This window comes from Thamnophis sirtalis, unplaced genomic scaffold (assembly GCF_051295495.1).
Source record: "Thamnophis sirtalis isolate CommonGarterSnake01/CBP01778 unplaced genomic scaffold, rThaSir2_p1.2 scaffold_14, whole genome shotgun sequence".
NCBI classification, from domain to species: domain Eukaryota; kingdom Metazoa; phylum Chordata; class Lepidosauria; order Squamata; family Natricidae; genus Thamnophis; species Thamnophis sirtalis.
In genome coordinates this window covers 47,327,606-47,352,605 of record NW_028261394.1, presented here as the reverse complement: position 1 = coordinate 47,352,605, position 25,000 = coordinate 47,327,606, and the positions used below count along the sequence as shown (strand labels likewise).

General features: G+C 52.2%; 1 protein-coding gene across 4 annotated transcripts in view; it reads left to right on the top strand.

The window, feature by feature from the left end:
- GSE1 (Gse1 coiled-coil protein) overlaps positions 1 to 25,000 on the top strand; it is a 212,642-nt gene that overhangs the window by 117,713 nt on the left and 69,929 nt on the right. Inside the window, exon 1 of one of the 4 annotated variants that reach the window (XM_087729497.1) lies at positions 4,940 to 5,085. The exons of the other annotated variants lie outside the window; for them this stretch is intronic. Within the exon in view, the coding sequence (XP_087585623.1) occupies positions 5,043 to 5,085 (43 nt within the window). The 5' untranslated portion in view covers positions 4,940 to 5,042. Of the gene's footprint in view, positions 1 to 4,939; positions 5,086 to 25,000 lie in introns of those variants that run through there. 4 annotated transcript variants of the gene reach the window in all.

The window sequence follows — 25,000 nt, the reverse complement described above, 5'->3', positions numbered from 1 at the left end:
TTGTTTCCTGCTGAGTTTATGCAGGACTTTCCTAAAATCTCAGGACTTGATGCACTGATGCTGGGGCGGGGTGAGGGGGTGGGGGGAGAGATGGAGCTGCTGTCCATTTCTCTACCCCCTTCCCTTTTCTTCTGAACAAAGGGAGCATCAGACCTGTAAGGTAAGCTCTGGCTGGTTGGATGATCAGCTGGATAGGCGATGGATCTTGTTGAATCCCATGCTCCTATTCTGTGGTTTGAGGCAGGGGATGCAGAGGAGAGACCCAACTGGAAATCTAGGGTCATGTGGAGCAGAGGTCCTTGCAGGGGGACTTGGAGGACGGAGGCGGAGGAAGGAGCCCACCTTGAGGGTGGATGTCCATCTCCGCTTCCTATCCCCGCCCTTTCTCGGGAATGACCCCTCTTCTCCTTTCTCAACCCCAAGCTCCCCTCTGGCTTCCAGCCTGGTGGAATATGGGGGCAAATAATTGGTTCCTTAGCAACTCCTATCATGCCTTTTCCCTTTTTGGCAGTTGCCTAGCAATCACTCCCCAGCCTTCTCCGCTTCTCCTCCTCCTCCTGGCTTGACTTCTAGCCAATATTGATCTGAAGAGGGCGAGGAGAAGACTCCGTGCACCGTCGTTTCGGCAGTGGAGGCCAAACTCAAAAGCCCTGCTTGGCCCTGTTTCCTCAGCCTTTTGCCCTTCGCTCTTCGGATGAGAGGGAAGGCAAGTGCCGCCGGGGGTGTGTGTGTGAGGAATGGGCTTCCCTGAGACCCGCAGTGCCCTTTTCGGTTTAGCCTGGATTGCTTTTTTCTTTTTAATTTTATTTTCAGTCGCTCTTGAAAGCCGGCCAGAGGGAAAGTGTGGCAAGGGCAGCTTCATACGGAAACCGTTTCTGCTTCCAGGGGAGGTTTTTGTCACATCACATTTCAGCCTTTTAGCAGAACCACAGAGTTGGAAGGGACCTTGGAGGTCTTCTAGTCTAACCTTCTCCTCAGGCAGGAAGCCGCCCTAGACCACTTCAGACAAAACGGTTCTCTTCTTAAACATTTCCCGCGTTGGGAGCTTTCGCAACTTCTGAAGGCAAACCAAACCGCTCTATTGGTTGATTGTTCTCACGGACAGGAAGTTCCTCCTGAGTTCTAGGTTGCTCCTCTCCTTGATGAGTTTCCATCCGTTGCTTCTTGGCCTGTCCTCAGGCGCTTCTTCTGCTTCCCAATGTGAGCATGCGAGCCGGACAGCTGATCGTCAGCCGCACCAGTAACCGGAAGTTTAGCTGGCTGGTGCGCAGGCACTCACAGGAAACCAGAAGTTCATTTTCCGACAGGCACATGGACCCCTGGGCAGGTCCTCTTCCAGGTTCCTCCCCCGATGCACATGCGCATGCCATCACTGTCCTCTATGTTTCAGACCAATGGTTGTCAAATCTCTTCTTACAAAGCTCCAGTGTTGGAGTACCTACATGGGGCTGCCCCTGAAGAGTGTTCGAAGACTGCAGTTGGTCCAGAATGCAGTCGCGCGAGCGATATTGGGTGTACCTAGGTACACCCATGTTACACCCATCCTCCGCGAGCTGCACTGGCTCCCTATCGGTCTCCGAATGCGCTTCAAGGTGCTAGTCGTTACTTTTAAAGCCCTACATGGTTTAGGACCTGGCTACCTGAGAGACCGCCTCTTGCCACTTACCTCCCAACGACCAACAAGATCGCACAGGTTGGGCCTCCTCCGGGTGCCGTCGACCGGACAATGCTGGCTGGCGACTCCCCGGGGGAGGGCCTTCTCTGTAGCTGCACCGGCCCTGCGGAACGAACTACCCGTAGAGATCCGGACCCTCACCACTCTCCCGGCCTTCCGAAAAGCCACCAAGACCTGGCTGTTCCGGCAGGCCTGGGGCTGTTGATCAACGTCCAGCCCCACCTACACTGAATGGATGATGTGCAATTTTAATTATGTACCTTTATTTTTAATTTTTAAATGTTTTTTATCTGTATGTAAGCTGCCCAGAGTCCCTAGGGAGTGGGCGGCATGCAAATTTTATTAAATTGGAATTCTGGAGGCAGGTTGTTCCACTGATTAATTGTTCTCACTGTCGGGAAAGTTCTTGGTTGGCTCTCTCCTTGATTAGTTCCTGGTTCCCACCTTCTTCTCTACTCCAGGTTGAGAAGGGAAGCCAGGCTTTCCACAGCAACAGCTTGACCAGCCACTGAATCCCAGGAATGTGGCCACGTGGGAGGAGAATTGCCCTTGCTTGACCTCTCCCTCCTGTGGATGAGACAAGCCTTCTTCTGTTTCACCCTGGACAGATTATGGGGTCAGCTGAGCTGCTCTGCCTATCTCACTCTTCCTCTTTCCCCCCTTCCTCTCCCTGATAAAACACCTCTGATCTCCTTCAGGTTCTGGCCAGGAACCCAGGCAAGGTGATCCTGAGGGCAGGGGAGGAGCAAAGCCCAGGGATGGCATGGGCCCTGGGTCCCCCACTCTTCTTCAACAAAACTCTTAACCTGGGACTTGTTCTGCTTCTCAACCGTTGTGCAAACAGGCCGTTGAGGTTGAACGGTGGCAGCCGTTGGAAACTCTCCTCCCAATTGGCGGGCAAACCAGAGAGCTGATTCTTCCGAAGAAGACAGCAAAGCCCACAGAGAGAGAGAGACGCTTTCAATGATTTCCCAAGAACAAAACTTCCCTTTTAATGCACCGGTTCTGAAAGGCACGGAAGGGCTCCCTTCTCCCCTCTTTCCTTGTGGCAAGAATGGAGATGTGGGAAGGCCAAGCGGCTGCGAGGGCCAGGGGAGAGATTTGCACCCAAGCCTCGATGTCTTTCTAGCTAAGAAGGTTGAAGAAGACTACCGTATCCTCAGTAGAAAGAATCCAACATTCATGGTCCTTAAAGCAAGGCTCTCCAAACTTGGCAACTTTAAGATTTGTGGACTTCAAGTCCCAGACTTCCTCAGCCAGCTGTGCTGGCTGGACAATCCCTGGAGATGAAACCCACCAGTCTCAAAGTTACCAAGTGTGGAGATCTCCATTCCAAAGAAACTTCTCCCCATTTGCTCTGAGGTGACTCAGCTCAGTGAAAGAGCACCTGGAAGTAAATTTAGGAGCCCAGAGCGTTCAAGGACTTACCTTCTCCATATAGGACATTCTTCTAGTGGGTCAGCCTCAATTCCCAGAATTCCCATTTTGGGAGTGGAGCTCACTTGTGAGGTGGGCACCCAGTTGAGGAAGGCTGGGCCACGGGTGTTAGCAATTGGACTGGCTCAAAGTTTGGGCCGAGATGAGAACAACGGGCAGGACGGTCAAGGGAGGCAAGGCCACTTAGGAGAGGAGAGAATCTGTCTCTTAGGTTGTCCACCCAACAGTATCAAGTCCCATTTCTCTTCCCAGCGATCTCACATTTCAGGTCCATACCGCTCTTCAGTAGAAGGGTCAGGATCTTCTCTTAAATCTCCATCAACATGGGACTTTTGGGCTATGTGTGCGTTGAATTGAATTGAATGAATTTATAGGCCGGCCAATCCCAAAGGACTCCGGGCGGCTTACAACAATACATTTTAAAAAGTTAAAAAAGTTAAAAAACGAGGAAACACAGATTAAAAAACCACATCATGCACCCAGTCTAATCGGGGCTGGGCCTCAGTCATGAGGTCAACAGCCCGAGGCCTGCCGGAATAGCCAGGTCTTAATAGCCTTTCGGAAGGCCATGAGAGTGGGTAGGGTCCGGATCTTTGGGGGTAGTTTGTTCCATAGGGTCGGAGCGGCTACAGAGAAGGCCCTCCCCCGGGGAGCCGCCAGCCAACATTGTCTGGCCGACGGAACCCGGAGAAGGCCCACCCTGTGCGATCTTATCGGTTGTTGGGAGGTATGTGGCAGAAGACGGTCTCGCAGATATCCGGGTCCTAGGCCATGTAGGGCTTTAAAGATAATGACCAGCACCTTGAATCGCACTCGGAGACCAATAGGGAGCCAGTGCAGCTCGCGGAGGATAGGTGTAATGTGGGTGTACCTTGGTACACCCAATATCGCTCGCGCGGCTGCATTCTGGACTAGTTGTAGTCTCCGAACACTTTTCAGGGGCAGCCCCGTGTAGAGCGTGTTGCAGTAGTCAAGTCAAGTTGCCCTTCTTGTTCGATTGTGAAGATGTTTCTTCTTGACTTCTTTCTGTGACGGTTTAGAAGGTTGTCCTCCCAAGTGCGAACCACTCAGATTGGTAAACTAGATAGCAATTCTGAAGAGGGGCCGTGTCAAATCGTTGGAGGCTCTCTGAAATCTTAGAAATCTGGGCCCTTAAGGAGGACAGCAAAAAGCTCGCAGGCCCTTCCTCTCTTCCCTGTTCCTTGTCTGCACACCCTCATTTCCTTCCTCTTCCCCTCCTCTCCTTCCACCTTCCTGTTGCCCCCCCCCCCGCCCCCGAGGCCCAGGCTGAAGGGCCATGTTTGCCAAGAGGTAAACACCGGGAGGAAAGGCAAGATTTGCCCGGGGCCCTGGAATAGCCATAAAAAGGGAGGGCGGGCAGGCGAAGGGAGGAAGGAGGGATCCAGCCCTGTTGAGAAACGGAAAATCTCCTCCAATTAGGAGCTTTGGTGCTGCAAACTGGAGGCGAAGCGCACTTGAACTGTCACGGAGGAACCTTAATTAGCAGCTGCAGGTGAGGGGTCAGCTACAACTCAGCAGTCTTGACAAGGTTGCTATCAAGTACGAGGCGACGGCGGAGGAGGAGGAGGAGGCAGCTGGCTGGCTGGCTGGGGGAGCAGCGGAGCTGTTTGTGGGTGGGGGCTGAGCCAAAGCTCTTTCAGCCTGGGATGCCCCTTCCCCAGCACCCTCCCTCCCCCGGGGAGAACAAGAGTTGACCATGGGGAAGCGGGAGAGAGACGTGCCGGCGAGCGCTGGACGGGGGTCTCCTCCCTGAGCTGAGCCTTCCCAGGAACGGCTACTTGGCTGCCCCGGCAAGTCGGTGGCTGCCACGGGGATCTGGCCCTGGCGGTCTTCCAGCGGTGCCCTCCACGAGAGATTGGGAGACGCCCGGCGGCCAGGGTCCCGTCTCCGATCGCGTGGAAAGGCTGTCATGTTGGGAACGAAGAGCTGGTCCTCTTTGCTTCAGAGCCTGAGTGAGTGAACATTCTCTTCCTGAGCTAAGGGGCAGTGGTGGTGGGTTCCTTCCGGTTTGGACCAGTCCGGGTGAACTGGTAGTGGTTTGGCGGCCTGGGTAGAAGAGCATCAAGCCCGTTGCACCCACGAGCGAACCGGCAGAAGTGACTGGCTAAGGGGGTGCCTGGCCTCCTCTGGTGTGGGGTCCGGCCCAAATGGAGCCCCTGGTGTTGTCTTTGGCCACGACCTCAAAGCTGGATTGCTGTCTCTGGAGTTTCTGTGGCGGCCCAGAGCACATGGCGCTGGTTGCTGTATCGCCAGGGGATTTTTTTCCAGGGTGGGTAAGACGTGTTAAGAAGGACTCCAGGCGTCCTCCCATTTCTGAAAGGCCTGTGCCCGGCTTCTGAATAGGGGCACCCCTTTTCTCCCAGCTTTGGGTTGAAGTCCAGGGGTCAATTCCTGAAATGCTTTGCTTTCCCGCCCCCGCGTGACGTGGCATGCTCTGGGTACACGCTTGGACGGCTGTTGGGTTCTGCCAACTCCATGTGAAAAACAGAGTTGGGAAGTGGAAGAGGAGGAATGTGGGGAGCCAGCCTCCCCCCAACCCACTCTGTGTATGTGTGATGCGAACAGGAATCCGGGGGGCTGAGTGTGCTCCGATCACCCAAATTAGGACAGGCTGGTTGCAGGAGAAAGTGGGTAAAACTTTTCCAGCCAGTCAGTCTTATTCAGTTGCAATTAAACTCTACCTGTTCAACTATTTCCTGAGAGGTGAAGGTCCCAAGAGGTGATGACTTCCTGACCTCGCAGGTCTTCTCCTTTAACCTCTGACCTCTCGGCCCTTTGGCAAAGAGGACGAGGGAGAACCAGAGAGAAAAAAAGGGGTTTGAAATGCAAAGTTATTTGAGAGCTAATCCCAGCTGGAATGTTGCCTTCTTTTAACTTTTCTTCTTTCATTTCTTCATGGGGGGAGAAACAGAGGAGAGGAGAAACTCTGAGAAACTGTTTGCTTAGAGATGATACTCTGATGGGTATCAAGGGGCCGAGGGATTCTTTTCAGAGATATACAGCTCACCGAATTCTCCTTTTGCAGAATCGAGCGTTGGCAGGAAATGGGCTTCACTATCTGCCACGGGCTTAAAGATTGGACAATTTTCTAAGGGCCAAGAGGGCACGCTTTACACAGAGGGGGGAGGTCAAGGGCTGCCAAGGGTCACCCATCGCTCCTGGGTTTCCGCCACTGCTTGGTCGCCCTGCATCTTGTCAGTTGGCATCTTATTAGCCTGTTTCCCAACTCAGAACGTCTTCTGTCTTCAGCAGGTCTAAGGATGTGCAAAGTGCTTTTGCCAAACCAACCCCTCACCCCCAATTGGCTGGGAGATGCCCATTTGGGTGCCAAGGCATAGGAGAGATTGGCTTGGTGTGTCCGTCCTTAGCAGGCTCGTGTGGAAGTAGCATAGGTGGGGCTTGAGAAGAAGACCTTTTGCAGAAGATGGGGTGGAGCTGAGCCCCAAATGAACCCAAAGAATTGACACACCTTCTAAATTCAGATGGGTCAGTGCAGGAATAGCTGGGGAATTCTGGGAGTCGAAGTCCAGAGGTCTTCAAGTCGCCGAGGTGGAGAAAGATTGGTAGCCTTTGACTTCCAACCATCATCGAGCCCCCGCGAGATCAGCCATCAGTCACGATGGTCATTTAAAGCAGGCTGGCTGGGGAAATTTTGGGATGCCTTCAAGGTGAAGAGACTCCGGTCTAGGGCAGTGGGAGGGGGGCGGGCAGGGGCATGCCGAGCTCTTGGGTCGGCCAAGGGGGCTGCTAGGCATCGATCCCCCGCTCCGAAAAGGAGGACGAGGAGAGGCTGAACTTCCCTGGGAAACCCAAGCGGTTCGGCAGCCCGGTCTTCCAAGCGAACAAAGCGAGGGGTCATCGGGGAGGGGGGCTGCTTATTAGAGGGGCTTCGGGCTAATCGGCAGAGTGCAGGCTGTGCCCCCGCTCCTGCAGAGAAGGCCAAAAGGTGCCCGCCAAGCTCTAATGCCATCAGAGTTCTCTCCCCTGGGGAGGATTAGCAACCAGAGGTCAGGCAGATGCCTGGAAGGGCACTCGGTTACGCTCATCCGGAGCTGCGGCTTGTAATCTGAGTATGTGTGTCTGTGTGTGTGTGTGTGTAGAGCTCAACACCCAGCCAAAAAGAGGAGGGAGGATTCCCTTTTTTTTTTTTACTTAAACAGCAGCTTTCCCAGGAGAAGGGGCATTGGGGGTGGGGGGAGGTCTGGCTGGCCAGCCCTCCCCCCCCTTCCTTCTCTCTTCCTCTCCCCCATCCCCATCCCGTGCCTCTGCAGGCAGCCGGATTTCATAAGGGGACCTTATCATGTGCTGAGCGTCTCCATTACAGGATGATGTCAGGGTTTAATTTTGCATTAGGCCCTCTCAGCCGGCTGGAGGCATGGGGGGATCTGGGACCTGCTGTCCAGGACACGGGGCGCAGCGGGGGGTCTCTCCTGGGAAGAAGATGGGGAGCTGCCCTCCTGCAGACCGTCTTGGAAAGCATTGAGCCCACTGGAGGACTGAGAACCCAGATTTGGAAGTCCATTTAGAGCAGTAAGTGGATTCCCCCCACCCCCTTACTCTCTAAAGCCATTCAAGGGAGGGGAAAACGAACCTGGGTGGGTGAGAGATGGAGGGACAAGAGCGAGCGAGGGTGGGGAGAGAGAGAATGGAATCTCTCCAGATAACGTTTAGGAAGAGCAATGCATGCTTTGGTTTCGCAACACTTGTGAATGCTGCAGCTTGGGGTATGCGTTGTCCTCCCCAAACTTAACTCTTAATAATTCCCATTTCTTGCTTTTGTTCCTTGGGGCTCTCCGGCTCTCTCTCTCCTCGTTCAGTCTGTTCATCTTGTTCTTTTGCAAGTTATATTTCTGAAGCTTTCACCCCGTATAGGGAGGACCTGTCCCGTAAATTCTCTTTTCAGCTGGGGAATCCTGTGGGTTTCAGTCCTGGAGGATCTCCTGGCGTGGAAATCTCTCTTTCCTTTTGAAGCCCCTGGGATCAGAAGGGTAGCCTTGGATAACATGGGGGACTACTTGGAAACGGGGCCACAGAGATCTTAGAACTCCTCGCGATCCAAATCCGAAGAGGAACCGGTAGGTTTGCAAAGGTGCACCATGAAAATATAGAACGCAAAGAGGGTTGGGTGATACTTGTGAATCTTTGCCTTCTGTCCAAAATAGCCCAGCACTGCATGGTCTCCAAATGTTCTCAGCTTCTTCTGAGCCTCTCTTCTTTCCTAATCCTTACTTTTAAGAGCAGCAAAGTAAGAGTATTCGGCATCTGGCTTCATTAACCTCGTCTTAATGCTAGAGAGAAACATTTGATCCTCTCTCTCCTTTCCTGCTAATCTTCATCGCCCCACCGCTTCGGTTACTAGCCTCAGAAACTTAAGTGGGGTCAGGCGTGGCTGGTACTCCGTTGGGGGGACAGCTAGGAAAATGTGGAACGTGCGGAGGCGGAATCGTCTCTCTTCATTGCTTGAAAACTCATCAAGGGTTGAACTCAACTCTTCCGCTTTCAGCAAGGAAGAGCAGCTGGCCCATCTGGGCTGATTTTTGGAAAGCTAAGTTGGCTCCAAGGATCCTTAGATCTGTGAGATAAGGAAGCTGAAAGATGGTGTCACCAGCAACACGTTTCAGAGGCTGTCAAGAAAAGAAGCGCGGATGTATTTCTCCGAACTCTCTGGCAGTAAACTTCTGAGGCTCTTATCAAAAGCTTCTCTGCATCTTTGTTTTCCAACACTTTTGTTTTGCTTTCCCCCCCACCCCCTCCCTCCACCTGCAGAAGTTGCAAATTGGCATTATTCCACCAAGGGTAGTTTTGCACGGGATGATGAAGTGTTTTGTAGTTTTTTGACATCGCAAAAAGTCAACCGGTGGCAGGAGGAGAAATGTGGCGAGTCCCAGAGAGGTAGCCACCCAGCCTTCTTCAAACAGCGGTTTTTTGTGTTAGCTGGCAAAGTGGGAAACGTAGATTGGGATGAATCACGGGATGCCTGTTGGATGTTTTGTGGTCTGCAGGCCCTCTGGAACGAACTCCCCGCAGGGATTCGGACCCTCAACCTCTCTCCAGGCCTTCCGAAAAGCCGTCAAAACCTGGCTTTGCCGGCAGGCCTGGGGTTGATGAGTTCCCCTCCCCTCTCGACTTGTGTGGCTGCGTGATTCTTGCTTATTTTAATTATCTGTATTTTGTTCTATGTTCCCCGTTTCCCTTTTTTTGAATTGTTCGCTGCCCTGAGTCCTTCCCGGAGAAGGGCGGCATACAAATAATAAAATTCAATTCAATTCGAGAGGCGGGCATGGCTTTCTCTGAGCTTTCCTTGCAAGATCCGATGGCCATTTGACTTGGGTCCCAAGAATGGAAGGGGTTTTGTACAGGTTTGAGACCGGTCCCTGGTGAACCTCTCCAAGAACTCTCCTCCCTCCTCAGGGGGAAGGTCAGCATACTTGTAGCTAGTGGCTTTGATTTGCTTGAAATAATTTTAGGTCGTGGATAAGCAAGCAGAAAAGGACGTCAGTGGTCATGCCTCTCGGCCAGCAAAGTGTGTCAGCTCTGCAAATTGCTTCTCTTCTACTGGGGGGTGGGGGGCCGAGAACGCATGATGTGCAACACCTCCGTCAGCCCACTTGCTGATTAGTCCTTCTCAGGCGCTTGGCACTTAACTCTGTGGCACAGTTCTTGCGGAATCAATATTGCGTTGACATTTGTTGTTGCGGGGCATGGGGCCCAACGGTGTTGCCCCTTGTCTTGGGATGAGTCTTTTATCCACTTCCTCTAAATATCTTTCATCCCAGTGGGCGATCAAGACAAAAAACAAAAGCCAGTTTGGATTTGGATTTGGATTTAACTTTATTTGTATGCCGCCCTTTTCCCTGGGGGGACTCAGGGCGGCTCACAATTCAGGGGGAGGGAAGTACAAAACAAGTTATACACATGAAGATAATACATCGTTAAAAAGCATAACAGTCATACTATTCGGGTGGGGTTGAAGTCTTTAGCCCCAGGCCTGCCGGGACAGCCAGGTTTTAAGGGCTACGCGGAAGGTCTGAAGGGTGGTGAGGGTCCGAATCTCCACGGGGAGTTCGTTCCAGAGGGTCGGAGCAGCCACCGAGAAGGCTCTCCTCCGGGTAGTTGCCAGTCGACATTGACCGGCTGATGGAATTCGGAGGAGGCCTAATCTATGGGATCTTAGTTTGGGGTTGTCCACAGGGATAAATCTGATGTGGGACAACTGTCTTCCTTGGTCTCCAGGAGAAAGTCTCTTCTCGGGCCATCTTGAGGCTTATGGACACATTTGGCATCTTTACGAGTCCCAGGGTGACCTGTGGAGTGACCGTTGGAAGAGGGCAGGTCAAAGGCCAGAGCAATTATCTGGCCTGCAGCATGGAATGGTCACTAAATCTTAATTTTAGGGTATGAATGGATGTCTTGTCTGGAATGGGGAGGCGGCTGTTTAGATTTCCAAGGACCCAATAGCCCTCCTAAATCATTTTGATACCCACCAGTGCCCGTAAGCTCAAGGGGGGGGGGGCAGGAGAATGTCAGATTCCAGATCTTTGCCTTTACGTCTTTCCACAAATAACAAAGTTGGTCTTCCCTCCGGCTTTAGAATCTGACAAAAGATGCCATCTTAATTCAAGCTGACAGCCAACCAGCAAAATAAAAGCCAATTCCCAAATTGGAATCATTGGTTTAGGTCAGGATCCGTACTTGATTACCACTTTTGCTATGTGGTGCAGTGGTGACATTCAAAATGTTTTTACTACTGGCTCTGTGGGCATGGCTTGGTGGGCGTGGCGTGGCTTGGTGGGCGTGGCAGGGGAAGGATACTGCAAAATCCCCCTTCCCTCCCCACTCTGGGGCCAGCCGTTGGTGGCATTTGCCGGTTCTCCGAACTACTCAAGATTTCTGCTATTGATTCTCCAGAACCTGTCAGAACCTGCCGGATTTCACCCTTGCGGTGATGTCTCCCGTGTCTAGTCTAGTTCATGGTTTCTGAACTCTTGCCCACAATTCCTCAAAAGTCAAGTTTCTAAACATCCTACGTGGTGTGCAAGAGGAAATCTCTTTATTCTGACTAAACACATGCCGTTTCAAGTGAAGAAACAGAACCAAACCCAAGTTCCTGTTTTTCGGTCCTTTGTTACTATGGCTGCTGCTGACCATGATTTTCCGGGGGGGCGGGAGGGGGAATCGGCAGAATGGCAATAGCAATAGCAGTTAGACTTATATACCGCTTCATAGGGCTTTCAGCCCTCTCTAAGCGGTTTACAAAGTCAGCATATTGCCCTCAACAACAATCCGGGTCCTCATTTCACCCACCTCGGAAGGATGGAAGGCTGAGTCAACCCTGAGCCGGTGAGATTTGAACCGCTGAACTGCAGATAGCAGTCAGCTGAAGTGGCCTGCAGTACTGCACCCTAACCACTGTGCCACCTCGGCTCTCGGAAGAACATTATATATCTATTTGGGGGAGAAAAAAAGGATTCACTTACCTTGGCCACTGTAGTGTTGGCCCAGTGCTCCACCTGATGGTTTAGAGCAGTGTTTCTCAACATTGGTGACTTTAAGCCCTGTGGACTTCAACTCCCAGAATCCCCCAGCCTTCAAAATCATGTGGACTTCCCCTGGTCTTTGAAGCTATGTGGATTTCTTCTGGATCTTGGGGCTATGTGGACTTCAAAGCTATATGGACCTGCTCTTAAGTTTCCAAGTTTCTCGGCAACTTGAAGTGTCTGGAACTTCAACTCCCAGAGTTCCCCAGCCATCACTGCTGCTGGGGAATTCTGGGAGTTGGATTCCAGATAGCTTCAAAGACTAGAGGATGTCCACATAGCTTCAAAGGCCAGGGGAAGTCTACGTGATTTTGAAGGCCACATAGCTTCAAGGTCCAGAAGACGTAGGGGAAGAAGAGGGGCTCTTCTGGGGGTTCCCCTGACTTTAAACTTAGCCAGAGTAGGATCTGATTTAGCACACAAGACTTTGAAGCTTAGGTGGACGCCCAACTCCCAGAATTCCCCAGCAGCAGTGATGGGTGGGGAACTCTGGGAGTTGAAGTTCCAGGCACTTCATGTTGCCGAGAAACTTGGCTCTGAAGTGTTCTTCTGTTCAACTGATCCCCCGCTGATCCCTGAGCCGAGTTCAGGTCGGGATTAAATGACTCCGAGTTACAAGGAGCGGCGAGAGAGTATTTAATTGCCGCCTCTCTGACTTCGCACCTGAGTACACACTGCCCTCCCCCTGGACGTGCCAGCTTAACTAATTCACCAGATGCCTCCATGGATGAATTTCAGGGGTTGGTTGGGAGGTGTGGAGTGCGCCTGTCTGTGGCGTGAGCTATCAATGGTGCTTGGCAGCCTGGCATGCCGCGGACACGAGGCTAGACTTTAAATAAGGGTGCAATTATTGTCTGAATAATTGACGAACCACGGGCAACGCTTCGGCACTCAGTCTAATGGGCTTTGAGCTGTTGCCACCAAAGAGACACCGGACTCCTGGCGCTGCCAGCTTTTTTCACGGGGCTGGCAGGAAGGCCGAGAGAGAAGGAAGGAAGGAGTGGTTTTCCTGGGCTGGAGTCTAGGCCTCGGACCCAGAATGGATCTGAACTCTGCACGCTTAAGTCTGGTTTTGGCTTGTTGATGGAGTGCTTCTTGCAGCGAGAATGAAGGGAGGCCTTCCCCTGCAATCCTGGTAGTCTGAACCTGGGAAGACAACCACTCAAGGTGGAGATAAATCTCTCCATCGCCTTCCTGCTGTGGTTATTAGAAATGCGCACACGCGTGCACTACTAAACAGCATGCCGGCAACTGCAAAAGGGAAGTGGGAACTGGTTTGGGGCGTGGCCAGCCTGGGTCGCTGCACGTTCTCTGACCCAGGCCTAAATTCCACTACCGGTTCAGCCGAACTGGGTTGAACCGGGAGCAACCCAACTCTGATCTTAAAGCATGCTGGCTAGGGAATTCTGGGAGTTGAAGTCCACACATTTAAAGCTTGCTGGCTAGGGAATTCTGGGAGTTGAACACACATTTTTCTATTTGCTAAGGTTGAGAAATACGAATTCACTGTAAATTGTTCTGCGCGTGCGTGAAGAACGATTTACATTGAATTGAGCAAGTGCGCGAGCGCGAAGTGAACCGGTAGTAAAACCTGGGAGCAACCCACCTCTGTTTAAGATATGTGGATTTCAACTCCCAGAAGTCCCCAGAGATGTGGACTTCAACTCCCCAAATCCCCTAGCCATCAAGCTTTAAATGTGTGGACATCAACTCCCAGAATTCCCTAGATAGTACGGCAGCTGCTTCTGAGACGAGAGCATTCTGGGAATTTAAATCTTCCATGCATGGAGCCTCCCGGAGCAACCGGATAGCTCAGCTGTTGAGCTGCTCTGGCCTAGAAGATTTTCCTACCTCCGAAACCTGCAATCTTCCTTCCGCATAACGTAGGACTAGTCACGTTGTCCCCCTTTATTCTGAGAAAGCGCTCCCCAAGTGTCCCTCCTCCCTGCACTTCCTGCTTGGTAAATATTCCCACTCATGGATGAGTGAGTAACAACACAGCGTAGTTAAGAGTCTTGGAGGCTCTGCCTGGCTCTGGATTAAAAGGAGGGCCAGGAGAGGAGCAGGACTGATCCCCGAGGTGCATTTCCCAGCTGCGTCCTGCAGGCCGTTTGCCTGAGTCCGCCAGAGCCTCGGCCCCGGTTTTCCAGGGAGCAGAAGCCGGCGAGGAGATTGGGCTCATTCAACAGGCTTGTGAGTCACTGTGGCCAAACGTCATTACACGTCCTTGTTGCGCTCGCTCTGCCGTTCCTCTTTCCGGGCGCCAGGCTCCGTGGGAAGAGCAAGGCTTTTGGTTTTTGAAGTGGTGTGAGAAGCTTCAGGCTCCCTCTTTGTGGTGCGCATGGAGAGCAGACAAACCTTTGTGCGCCAGAGATGCTTGGGAAGGTCACCCGGACTTGGGCACAAGAATGACGGGTGCTTTGGAGGGGTGAGAAGCAACAGGGACACCCGGAAGACGGCAGAGGTGGCGGCAGAGTACTTCCATGGCGGTGCCCTCCAAAACATATACGTGCTATGACCAGATCTCCAGGGTTCTCTTTTATCCCGCAACAATAGCAATAGCAATAGCAGTTAGACTTATATACCGCTTCATAGGGCTTTCAGCCCTCTCTAAGCGGTTTACAGAGTCGGCATATTGCCCCCACAGTCTGGGTCCTCATTTCACCCACCTCGGAAGGATGGAAGGCTGAGTCAACTTTGAGCCGGTGAGATTAGAACCGCTGAACTGCAGATAGCAGTCAGCTGAAGTGGCCTGCAGTGCTGCACCCTAACCACTGTGCCACCTCAGAGGAGGACTTCCTTGGATCAGGGCTGGGTGGTTGAGGACCCTCGTTTATTATTGTGATTGTTCACCCTGGGCATCAGGTGGACAAGGAGGTCCAGGTGTTGGACGGACAGGGAAGAGAGAAGTCCCTTTTCAAGGGAGAGAGAGGAGGGCGCAGGCAGCAAACTGTGTCAAGGTCGGTTAGATGTTTTGAGACAGAGAAGAAGTGTCAAATGCTGTCCTTCTCACCCTTCCGTTTCGCTGGTGGCTTGGAGGTTTTTCAGTCTGGACCATGGTAGGAAGTTGCGCAGCCCTGTTTTGTGAAACGAGACCCATTCTTTGCAGTAGGAAGTGGGGATGGAGAGCGTTGGAACCCTCCCGGGGAAGATTCTGGCTTGTCTTGAAGACCAAAAGGCAGAGGAATCATTGTTGGGTATCATTGGTGGGTGCATATCCGTGACCCGTCAAAAGCGCGTTCCACAAAAGCGCGGTCGACGAAATCGCATATGTGACGTCATCACATCGCGACGAAAAAGATCGAAAAATTGAAATAAAAATTAAATTACAGCAAGCCGATTCACATAAAGGTAAGGGTTAGGTTAAGGGTTAGGGTTAGCGTTAGGTTAAGGGTTAGCGTTAGGTTTTTCGTTACGTTAAGGGTTAGGTTTAGGGTTAGGGTTAGGTTTGGGGGGGTTAGGAGAAGGTTTTAGCTTTATTTTTACATTTTTCGATCTTTTTCATCGCGCTGTGATGACGTCACATACGCGCTTTCGTCGACCGCGATTTTGTCGTCCGCGGTTTTGTGGTAGAACCTGCATATCTACAGCTTTGAGGGCACTTGATAGTATATGGCAGGGGCCTTCTTGGGAAAGAGAGAAGCACCCTTTGAGGGCTAACAGTGTCAGGCTGCTCCCAGCAACGGTTTAAACCAGGGTCTCCAACCTTGGCAGGGTTAAGTCTTGTGGATTTCAACTCCCAGAATCCCCTTCTGGCTGGGGAAACCTGGGAGTTGACGTCCACAGGTCTTGAAAGCTGCCAAGGTTGGATACCCCTGGTTGAGATCCTTGGTGAGAGAGAGCCCTACGCGGAATGAAAAGTCCCTAATTACCTAATTGCATCGAGCTGGATGCCACGGCGGCAGCTGATTAGCGGCGTGTAAGGCCACGTTGATGTTCGCCCAGGTTCGCTCAGCAGGTGGCCCATAAGCCACAGCCTCAAAAGCTACGTGGGGCATTCCAGGCACAGTGGAGGATTGCCCCACGGGCCGGCCCTCTCTAAGCCTGCCGGGCATCGCTAGGAAGTGTGGGTCCTGGGCTGTGACGCATCCTCGTGATTCTTGCGGGTCCATTTGGAGTCCTTCCAGCCAGGTTTAGGGACCAAGCCAGGTGCATTCAAGGTGAATTGAGAAGTTGCTTCGTTGATGATCTGCTCTCAGGCAGAGTTTATCTATAGCAATAGCAGTTAGACTTATATACCGCTTCCTAGGGCTTTCAGCCCTCTCTAAGCGGTTTACAGAGTCGGCATATCGCCCCCACAGTCTGGGTCCTCATTTTACCCACCTCGGAAGGATGGAAGGCTGAGTCAACCCTGAGCCGCTGAGATTTGAACAGCCGAACTGCTGAACTAGCAGTCAGCTGAAGTGGCCTGCAGTACTGCACTCTACCCACTGCGCCACCTCGGCTCTTCTAGGCAACGCTACACTCCCTCCCTTAACTCTGGAGCAGGCAAGCGTCAGCTCCGGGAATGGGGGTGCTTAGCAGCCATGATCTGTCTACTGCTCCATTGAGGTCCTCCACCTTCGTCCACCATGGAGCCCAACATTTCGGTTGCTAAGCGAGACAGGGGCTAAGTGAGTTTTGCCCCACTTTACGATCTTCCTTGCCCCACTGCAGTTGTTAAGTTAGTCAACACGGTTGCAAAGTGGGTCTGGCTCCCCCTGTGGGCTTTGTGTGCCAGAAGGTCGCAAAAGGGGACACTTGTGGCTCGTCATTGCGAAAAATGGCCGTCTACTTTTTTTCAGTGCTATTGTAACTTTGCATAGTCAGTAAATGAACAGCTATAAGTTGAGGACTACCAAGGAATCTTCAATCTGGTTGAAGTCCATCTTGACACTAAGAAGAAAATTTGGCCTCCAAGGAATTATGGCTTCCCCTTCCCTTCTCTTCCCTTCCCTTCTTTGCTTTCCTTCCCTCTCCTCCCCTCCCCTTTTTCCTCCCCTCCCCTCCCCCCTCCTCCTCTCCACCTCCCCTCCCCTCCTTTCCCCTTCCCTTCCCCTTTTCTCTTCCCTTCCCTTCCCCCTCCCCTCCCCTTTCCCTTCTTTCCCCTTCCCTTCTTTCCTTTCCTTCCCTCTCCTCTCCTCCCCTCCCCTCCTTCCCTTTTCTCCTCCCCTCCCCCTCTCCCTTTCCCTCCTCCTCCTTGCCCCCTCCCACTGCCCCCCTTTCTGCGGCCAGTCACGTGGGGGTGACCAAGTGCCTTTTCCACCCTCCCAACCCACTGCAGACTGAATTTCTCTCCCGCACTCAATTATTTATAATTACAGCTTTAACAAGCTGCAGTACTTCCCGTCCCATTAAGGAAAAGTGAAGGATTGGGGCGGGAGGGTGGGGAGAGTGGGGGGGGGGCCTGCAGCCGACTCCCCTCTGTGCTGCTGCCTGCTCTAGAAAAAAGCCCTTGCCCCCCCCCCCCCGCCTCCAGTAAAACTGGGCAGCCAACTCTGCTCCAGCTTCTGGGGAGCATCTTGGTGGCAGGAGGCCACATATTCTATATTGTCTCGGAGGCAGGAGAAGAAGCCACGGATGGAAACAACCTGGAATTAAGGAGAAATTTCCTGACAGTTAGAAGAATTAACCAGTGGAACAGCTGGCCTCCAGAAGCTGTGAATGCTCCAACACTGGAGGTTCTTAAGAAGAGGCTTGACAGCCATTTGTCCAAGATAGTATAGCAGGGTGTGCTACTTGAGCAAAATAACAGAGCTGGACTAGAAGACTTTCAAGGCCACTTCCAAGTCTGTTATTCTCTGGTCCTTAAAAAGCCACTTCCCTTCCAGCTTTCAGGCCCACGCTTGTAGGGACCGTAAGAAAGGCTTTGAAGGGGGGGTGTCTCACCTGGCCCAGGTGAGTCCTGGCGAGTGATGTTCCTAGAACAGAAGGTGCTTCTGCAGGAGAAGACACCCTTGGGAGAGTCCCCTCTTCAGAACCTCCCTTTCTCCACCTGGCTCCTCTTTTAACCTGCTCCCTGCAAATGGCCTGTTCAGCTGGGGGGGAGATTCAGTGTGTCCGATTTGCATGGGGTGGGGGGGAAGGACCTCCGAGCAAAAGGGGGTGAATGAGGCGTCCTGGAGAGGGGAGGGGTCCTGCCCTTGCTGTCATTCTGCAGGGGTCCCAGCTGCGGGCTGGGAGGGCTAACTGGAGGGGAAAGAGCCGTCTTGCTGACGCACTCAATTTTCAGAATTGTCTGTCTCTTTCTCCCTCTCTCCCTGCATCTCACGGTTTTTTCTAAATGCGCACGCAAACACACACACACACTCACGCACACAGAGAGATGCATGCCTGGAGAAAAAGGCTCTTTGTGGAGGGGGAAAAAGCAATAAACAGATCTTTGCATCTGGTGGCTGCTTAATTTGTTTTCAATAGGTTTCAATCAATTAAATGCAGTCCCGGGGAACGAGGGGGGACAGTGTACCAGTAATTGGCTAAAATAAATCACCCACTCCTTCCCTGGGCAGCCGGGACTTAGACGACTCGAGTTGTTAATCAATGCACAGGGAGGCATGTAGAGGAAGGGGCTTCCAAGGGGACGGTTGGGAGGGTGTGTGTGTATAAGCAGGGAGGGGGACCAGACTTTATGTGTCGTTGGGGCCTGGGGGAAACCAGACTACAGACATGGATGGGAGATGGACGTTGCAGGCAGCCAGGAGGACGCCGGCCTTGTGCCCAGTCCATGCGCTTCATCCCGGGCTGTTATTGCCGTGTTTTGTGGCTCTTCCGCCTCCCTCTTCCACCACCACCCCCGCCCACATTACTCCCCCTCCTCACATTTCCTCTACCTCCAAGGCAATCTGCTTTCCTGCTGCCTCCACTTTGTACTCAGCAAGCAGCGTTTATGTGGCTGAGCGGGAAGCTGAGAATTCGAGACCGGAGGTGAAATTGACAAGGCGGTGGAGCTGCCTTCCAAGGTTTCTTCCCCCTTCTGCTCCTGCCTGCTTCACCCGGAATCAAGGGCCTAAGGAGAGGCTGGGAGCAATGGCTGAGCTTTTGGCTCCTGGGCGGAGGGCACGCTCGCTCCGGCTTTGAAATCGTGCCAGGGTGTGTAACCTGGGCCGTTCGCGTGGATTTGCGCCGACTCCTGGATCCTGCCCGACGAAGTCCGTTTCCCAGCATTGCAATCCATGCTGAGGATGGAGTGGGTAGACATATTGGGGAGCTATAGGAAGCCCCCCCACCCCTGCACACGCACACACACACACACACACACACACACACACACACACACACACACACACGGAGCTGCCCATGGCAAGCTAGAATTGTCCCCTGGTGTACAGGAAGCCCTCGACACAATGGAGACCAACGTTTTCGTGGCTTAGCGAGACGTGTGTTGAGCGAGCTTTGCCCCCTTGGCACGACCTTTCTCGCCGCAGTTGTTAAGCGAATCGTTGTGTGGTTGTTGAATTAGATTAAGGGACTCTGGATGCCCTGTTGAATTTGCTCGTTGACGTTGGCAAGAGGTGATCCTGTGGCCTCGGGACACAGCAACATAGGTACGGAACAATTGCCGAGCGTCTGAATTTTGACCACGGGGAGGAGGCTGCCACAGCTGTGAAGGTTGTGATCATAAGTTTGTGTGTGGGGGGGGGGGAACTTTTCCTCCATGGAAGAAGAATTCTGGGAGTTGAAGTCCGCAGGTTGTGCCAAGTTGTCCCAGTCGCTCCCTCCCCCTGCTTTAGAGGGACCTTAAAACGTCGAAAGAACTTTTAAGCCCTTGGTTCGGTGTCCTTCGAAAGCCGGACCTTGTGCCGAATTTTCTCCCTGGGCCCCACCGGTAGGAAGGAGTCTAATGCAACCTCTGCTGGATATTGCAACTCGGCTGAAGGTGTTGCAACCGGAAAACCGTGTGAAACTAATTAGTTACTTGTGGACCAACCGTCAGGCAGGAGTACACAAGGGTGGGTGGAGAAGACCAGGCAATAACAGGTCTGGGGTGAGTAAAATAAAACTGAGGATTTCGCACCCGATGTGCCGGGATGGCATCTTAGATACCCGGCTAATGGGCACTTAGCTTCTGCGAGCCTTTTTCCTTTGGCTGACTCAAAGATCAAAGACACCCCCCCCCCGTCCCTCTGGAGGAACAAAAACACACGCTTAAGGACTTTTGGGGGGGTGATGTGGGGGAGATGTGTTAAACTTTCTCCTCTGCTGTTGTTGGACCGCGTTCGACCGCCCCTTCCCAATTCATTAAGCTCAGCAACTACCCAAATCATGAGGTCTGGCCTCTTGAAGTGTGGTACTTTTTAGCCTCCGCTGTTTGGAGTCGCATTTAAATTTCTGGGCAAAAGCGTCACCGGAGAAAATGGTTGTGGTTGGGCTAAAAGCTGCAGGTGGCAAAACCCACCATCAGAGTGGGATCCTTCTAGGTGATGGAGGAGGAAGGAGGAGGAGAGGAGGAATAGGAGGATGAGAAGGAAAAGGAGGAGGACGAGATGGAGTTGGAAGAGGAAGAGGCAGAGGAGGAGAAAGAGGAGACGGAGGAGGAGGAAGAGGAGGAGGAGACGAGGAATAGGAGGATGAGAAGGAAAAGGAGGAGGAGGAGATGGAGTTGGAAGAGGAGGAGGCCTAGGAGGAGAAAGAGGAGATGGAGGAGAAGGAAGAGGAGGAGGAGAGGAGGAATAGGAGGAAGAGAAGGAAAAGGAGGAGGAGGAGATGGAGTTGGAAGAGGAGGAGGCCTAGGAGGAGAAAGGGGAGATGGAGGAGAAGGAAGAGGAGGAGGAGAGGAGGAATAGGAGGATGAGAAGGAAAAGGGGGAGGAGGAGATGGAGTTGGAAGAGGAGGCCGAGGAGGAGAAAGAGGAGATGGAGGAGAAGGAAGAGGAGGAGGAGGAAGGAGGGAAGAAAGAGGAGGAGGAGATGGAGGAGGAGGAGAAGGGAAAAAATGGTGTGGTGGTGGTGCTGAGACAGAAAGAAAGAAACGAAAGAAAGAAAGGGACGGAGGGAAAAAGGAGAGGGAGGAAGGACTACAAACCTGGCACTAGAAACAGCTTCAGAGGATAATCCAGGGCTGGAAGGGACCTGGAGGTCATCTAGTCCAACCCTCCTCCAGCAGGACATTGTGAGTGTCTGTCTTTTGATCCCCCAGTTACATGACTGGATAGCCACGCCCACCCAGTCACATGACAAACCCCCCCCCAAGCCACATCCACAGAACCGGTAGTAATTTTTTTTTTAGATTTCACCACTGCCCCCTTAGGCAGTCTTGATGCCCTTTGATGGGCCCTGGGCTCTTACGCCCTCTGGGCCCAGTCTGTCAGGACCAGGGGGGCGGTGGCGGTTGGGAGAGACGATGTGCAAATTTCATGAGGTCATTTTCTAGGAATCGAGCAGCTAAATTGCTGCTGGTCATCCCGGCTGTTTTTTCCCCTCTTTCCCTTCCCGTCCGGGGAAGCATTGATGGATGGGAGCCTGGCTGGAGCATAAATCTCCCCTGGGGGGGGGGCTTTTAGAGGGGCTTCCTGAGTGACAAGAGTTGGTTTGCCCCCGTGTCCAGTTGCTGGGGGAATCAATTCCTCCCTCTGCTCTGTTTCTGCTCTCCCACCCCCAATTCCCAGGAGCCAGGCAAAGGGGGGGGGCGGATTGATTTCCCTGCTGGCGGACGTTTTAATTTGCCCATCTGCAAGGGTTTCTGCTACCTGTCGGTGGGTCCCTCTTTTAAAACCAACCCTGCCCGGTAGGATGTCCTATAGCAGCCCACCCAAGGATTTCTCCCCCTTGACCACCTGGAGATGGGTGGACTACAATTCCCAGAATCCCCCAGCCCACCAAGCCCTAGTTGATTTGATTTGATTGATTTGATTTGATTATATTTATATGCTGCCCTTTTCCCCTGAAGGGGACTCAGTTGGCTTCCTCGTGGTATGCAGAGCGAGTCAGAACAGGAGGGGGGGGGATCCTTGACTTCCGACCACAGCTCATCCCCAAACCCCCGTTCTTAAGAGAGACAGTTTTATTTTACGACAGAATTGCCCTCTGGCTGAAGGTTGACCCTGCCAGTCATCCCGTCTCCATGGGGACCCAGGTTAGCAGAGCAAGTGTGTTGCACACCCACTGTGACACTGATTGCCTCTGTCGCCAAGGGGGCTCCTGATTGACACGTCCCCGCTTCGGGGGCTGCTGCACGCTGGGAGACGGGCGGGGTGGGGGCAGCAAGGTGGGCAAGCTCTGCCCCACCCCATTTGACTTCACTGCGGTGGGGAAGAGGGCAGCTTTCCGGCCCCTCTCGCCCCTCCTCTGAATCACCCCTGGGCCAGGAGACCAGACCCTCCCACTCTCGTCCAGTGGGTCGAGGGTCTTTCAGTGCCAGAAAGCAAGGAGGGGGGGGGATTGGCAGAGCTGCCCCCCTCCCTCTCTGGTTTTCCCTGCAGAGGCGAAGATCTGACAGGTGGCTTCTAATTTCCAGCACAGGACGGGAAGAGTTCCTGGATGTAGTAACACATCAGGGACAAACAGGCCGTGAATTGGATGCCATTAGAGACAGATGGACAGAGTTGGAAGGGACCTTGTAGGCCATCTAGTCCAACCCCCCACCCCCTCCCCAAGCAGGCCCATTGCATTGCGCCCACTCTGAAGGGGTGGGGAGAGATGGAGGACATATTGGTCTATTGTGGAGGTCCTGGACCCACAGTCGTTGATTTAGGGCAGTGTTTCTCAACCTTGGCAACTTGAAGATGTCTGGACTTCAACTCCCAGAATTCCCCAGCCAGCGTTCACTGGCTGGGGAATTCTGGGAGTTGAAGTCCAGACATCTTCAAGATGCCAAGGTTGAGAAACACTGATTTAGGGACTATGCAAAATTGCAACTGATCAAAGCCATTTGTGGCAAGTCAGCGTGCCGACGACTGTCCCATGATTCAAATTTGGGGCGGGGGGAGGGCTAGGGTTGGAGAGTCTCAGGATCACGTGATCAGCCTTTGCAGGCTGCTTAGAATCCCTGTGAGTAAGTAGGCTATATAAATGTTCTAAAAAATAAAACGGTATGTGTATATTTGTGTATGCATATATATATATATATATATATATATATATATATATATATATATATATATGTATATATGTATATATGTATATATGTATATATGTATATATGTATATATGTATATATGTATATATGTATATATGTATATATGTATATATGTATATATGTATATATGTATATATGTATATATGTATATATGTATATATGTATATATGTATATATGTATATATGTATATATGTATATATGTATATATGTATATATGTACATATGTACATATGTACATATGTACATATGTACATATGTATATATGTACATATGTACATATGTACATATGTACATATGTATATGTATATGTATATGTATATGTATATGTATATGTATATGTATATGTATATGTATGTGTATATCTGTGCACGCACAAGCATATGTGTGTGTGTATGTATGTGTGTATATATATACATATATACATGTGTATATGTATATATATACATATACATACATACATACATATATGTGTTTTTTATTTGTGCTTTATTTGTGCTTTTATTTCAGCACAAATAAAAAACACAAATATAACAAAGGCAACAGTAAAAATATTGGGTTTCTGTCGTGATGGACTCTTGTGACGAGCCGATTGACAGATGATGGAAGCAGTTAGCTTCCACCCATAATTGGGGCTTACCAGGGGTTGGGACACTCATTCTCTCTCTCTCTCTCTCTCTCTCTCTCTCTCTCTCTCTCTCTCTCTCTCTCTCTCTCTCTCTCTCTCTCTCTCTCTCTCTCTCTCTCTCCCTCCCTCCCTCCCTCCCTCCCTCCCTCCCTCCCTCCCTCCCTCTCTACATACATACATACATACATACACACACATATACAATAGAACAGATACAATACAATTACAATGAATTTTATCTGCAGCCTTCTCAGCCAGCAAAGTCAATGCAGGAAGCCAGATTCGTTTAACAACTGCCTGACTCATTTAATAACTGCAGGGATTTGCTTAACCCCTCTGACCAAAAAGGTCATATCACAAAGTGGCATAGTGTGTCTCTGTGTGTGTGTGTTTTAATACCCATCAACCGGAGGATGAGAAGCCTTGCTTTAATCTGCCAGCTGCCTTCCTCCTTTGAGACCACAATTCCCATCACCCTGAGCTGCTTTGGCCGTGCTGTCTTGAGAAGGATGGGAGCCGTGGCTTACATCGGATGGAGGAATGCTAGCTTGAAAGAGGCGAGGGGGCCCTTGTCGCTTATTATTCGAGTCAGAAGTGCAACAGGTGAGAAATTCAACAGGTGGCAGTACCCCCCCCTCTTCCCTTTGCTGAAGCTCACTATTGCCAATGGTGGTGTTCCTTCCACGCCCATCCTGCTGATTTGCCTGCTATTAAGGGCATTTCTCCCTTGCAGAAAAGCAATCTCTTCCTTTTGTTCCTCCAGGGCAGGTAGCGAAGGCACAAAGAGTAACAAAACCACTGGTGCAATTAAACATCCCCACAAACATAGCCCCCCGCAATAAGCAAAGGGTCAGATTCCCAACTCAGAAGCTGCTGATGGGCTGCCCAGCGAAATGACCCTCCGGCTTTACGTGGCACCGGAATTGGGGTGGGATTTTGTAGCCCGGGATTGCCGAGGGGCCTGGAGTCCTGTGGGTTGCACCCTGACCCAGCTCGGAAGGGGCTGAGCCCCCTCCCTGGTTCCGCTGGAAGGGGCTCTTTCGGAAGCCCAGGGCTGCTCCAGGAGACGGCCAGGTGGCCCAGGTGAAGGGGAGCCTCCCTCAAAGGCTGCGCGTCTCGCCGACAGATGGAAGGGAAGGTGTTGTGGAAGCGCCGGCTGTCATTCGCCGCGCGTCCCTTTGGCCGTTGTTTTCGCCAACCCCCTTCTGTGTCGGGAAGCTTTCTCACCCCGCGAAGGCTCTTGGCAGGCCGGCATGAATATATTTATATGTTTCCTCGCAGGGAGCATCGGAGCACATCACGGCACATGCTTAAGCATTGTGTTGGGGATCATGAGATGCAGCTGGCTCAGCCGCCCGCCCCCCTCCTGCAGACGGCCACCCCCGCAGGTGTAAGCCCCCCCCCCGCCTCCATGGCCTCCCGCCTCTCTCAGTTTCACCCCCCCTCCTTCCCCCAGGGCTCTCTGCAGGGGGCTGATCCTTCCCAGGAGGGCGAGGTGGGATTTGGGGAACGAGATTTATCTGGGCTCAGAGAAGATTCACTGCTGGGATCCAGCCTGCAGCTGGGGATTTTCCCTGGTGCTCTGGCTTCCTGCTTTGAGTAATTGGGGGGGGGGGAGAGGGGGGGATCGTGCCTCTGTTTTCTCCTGCCCC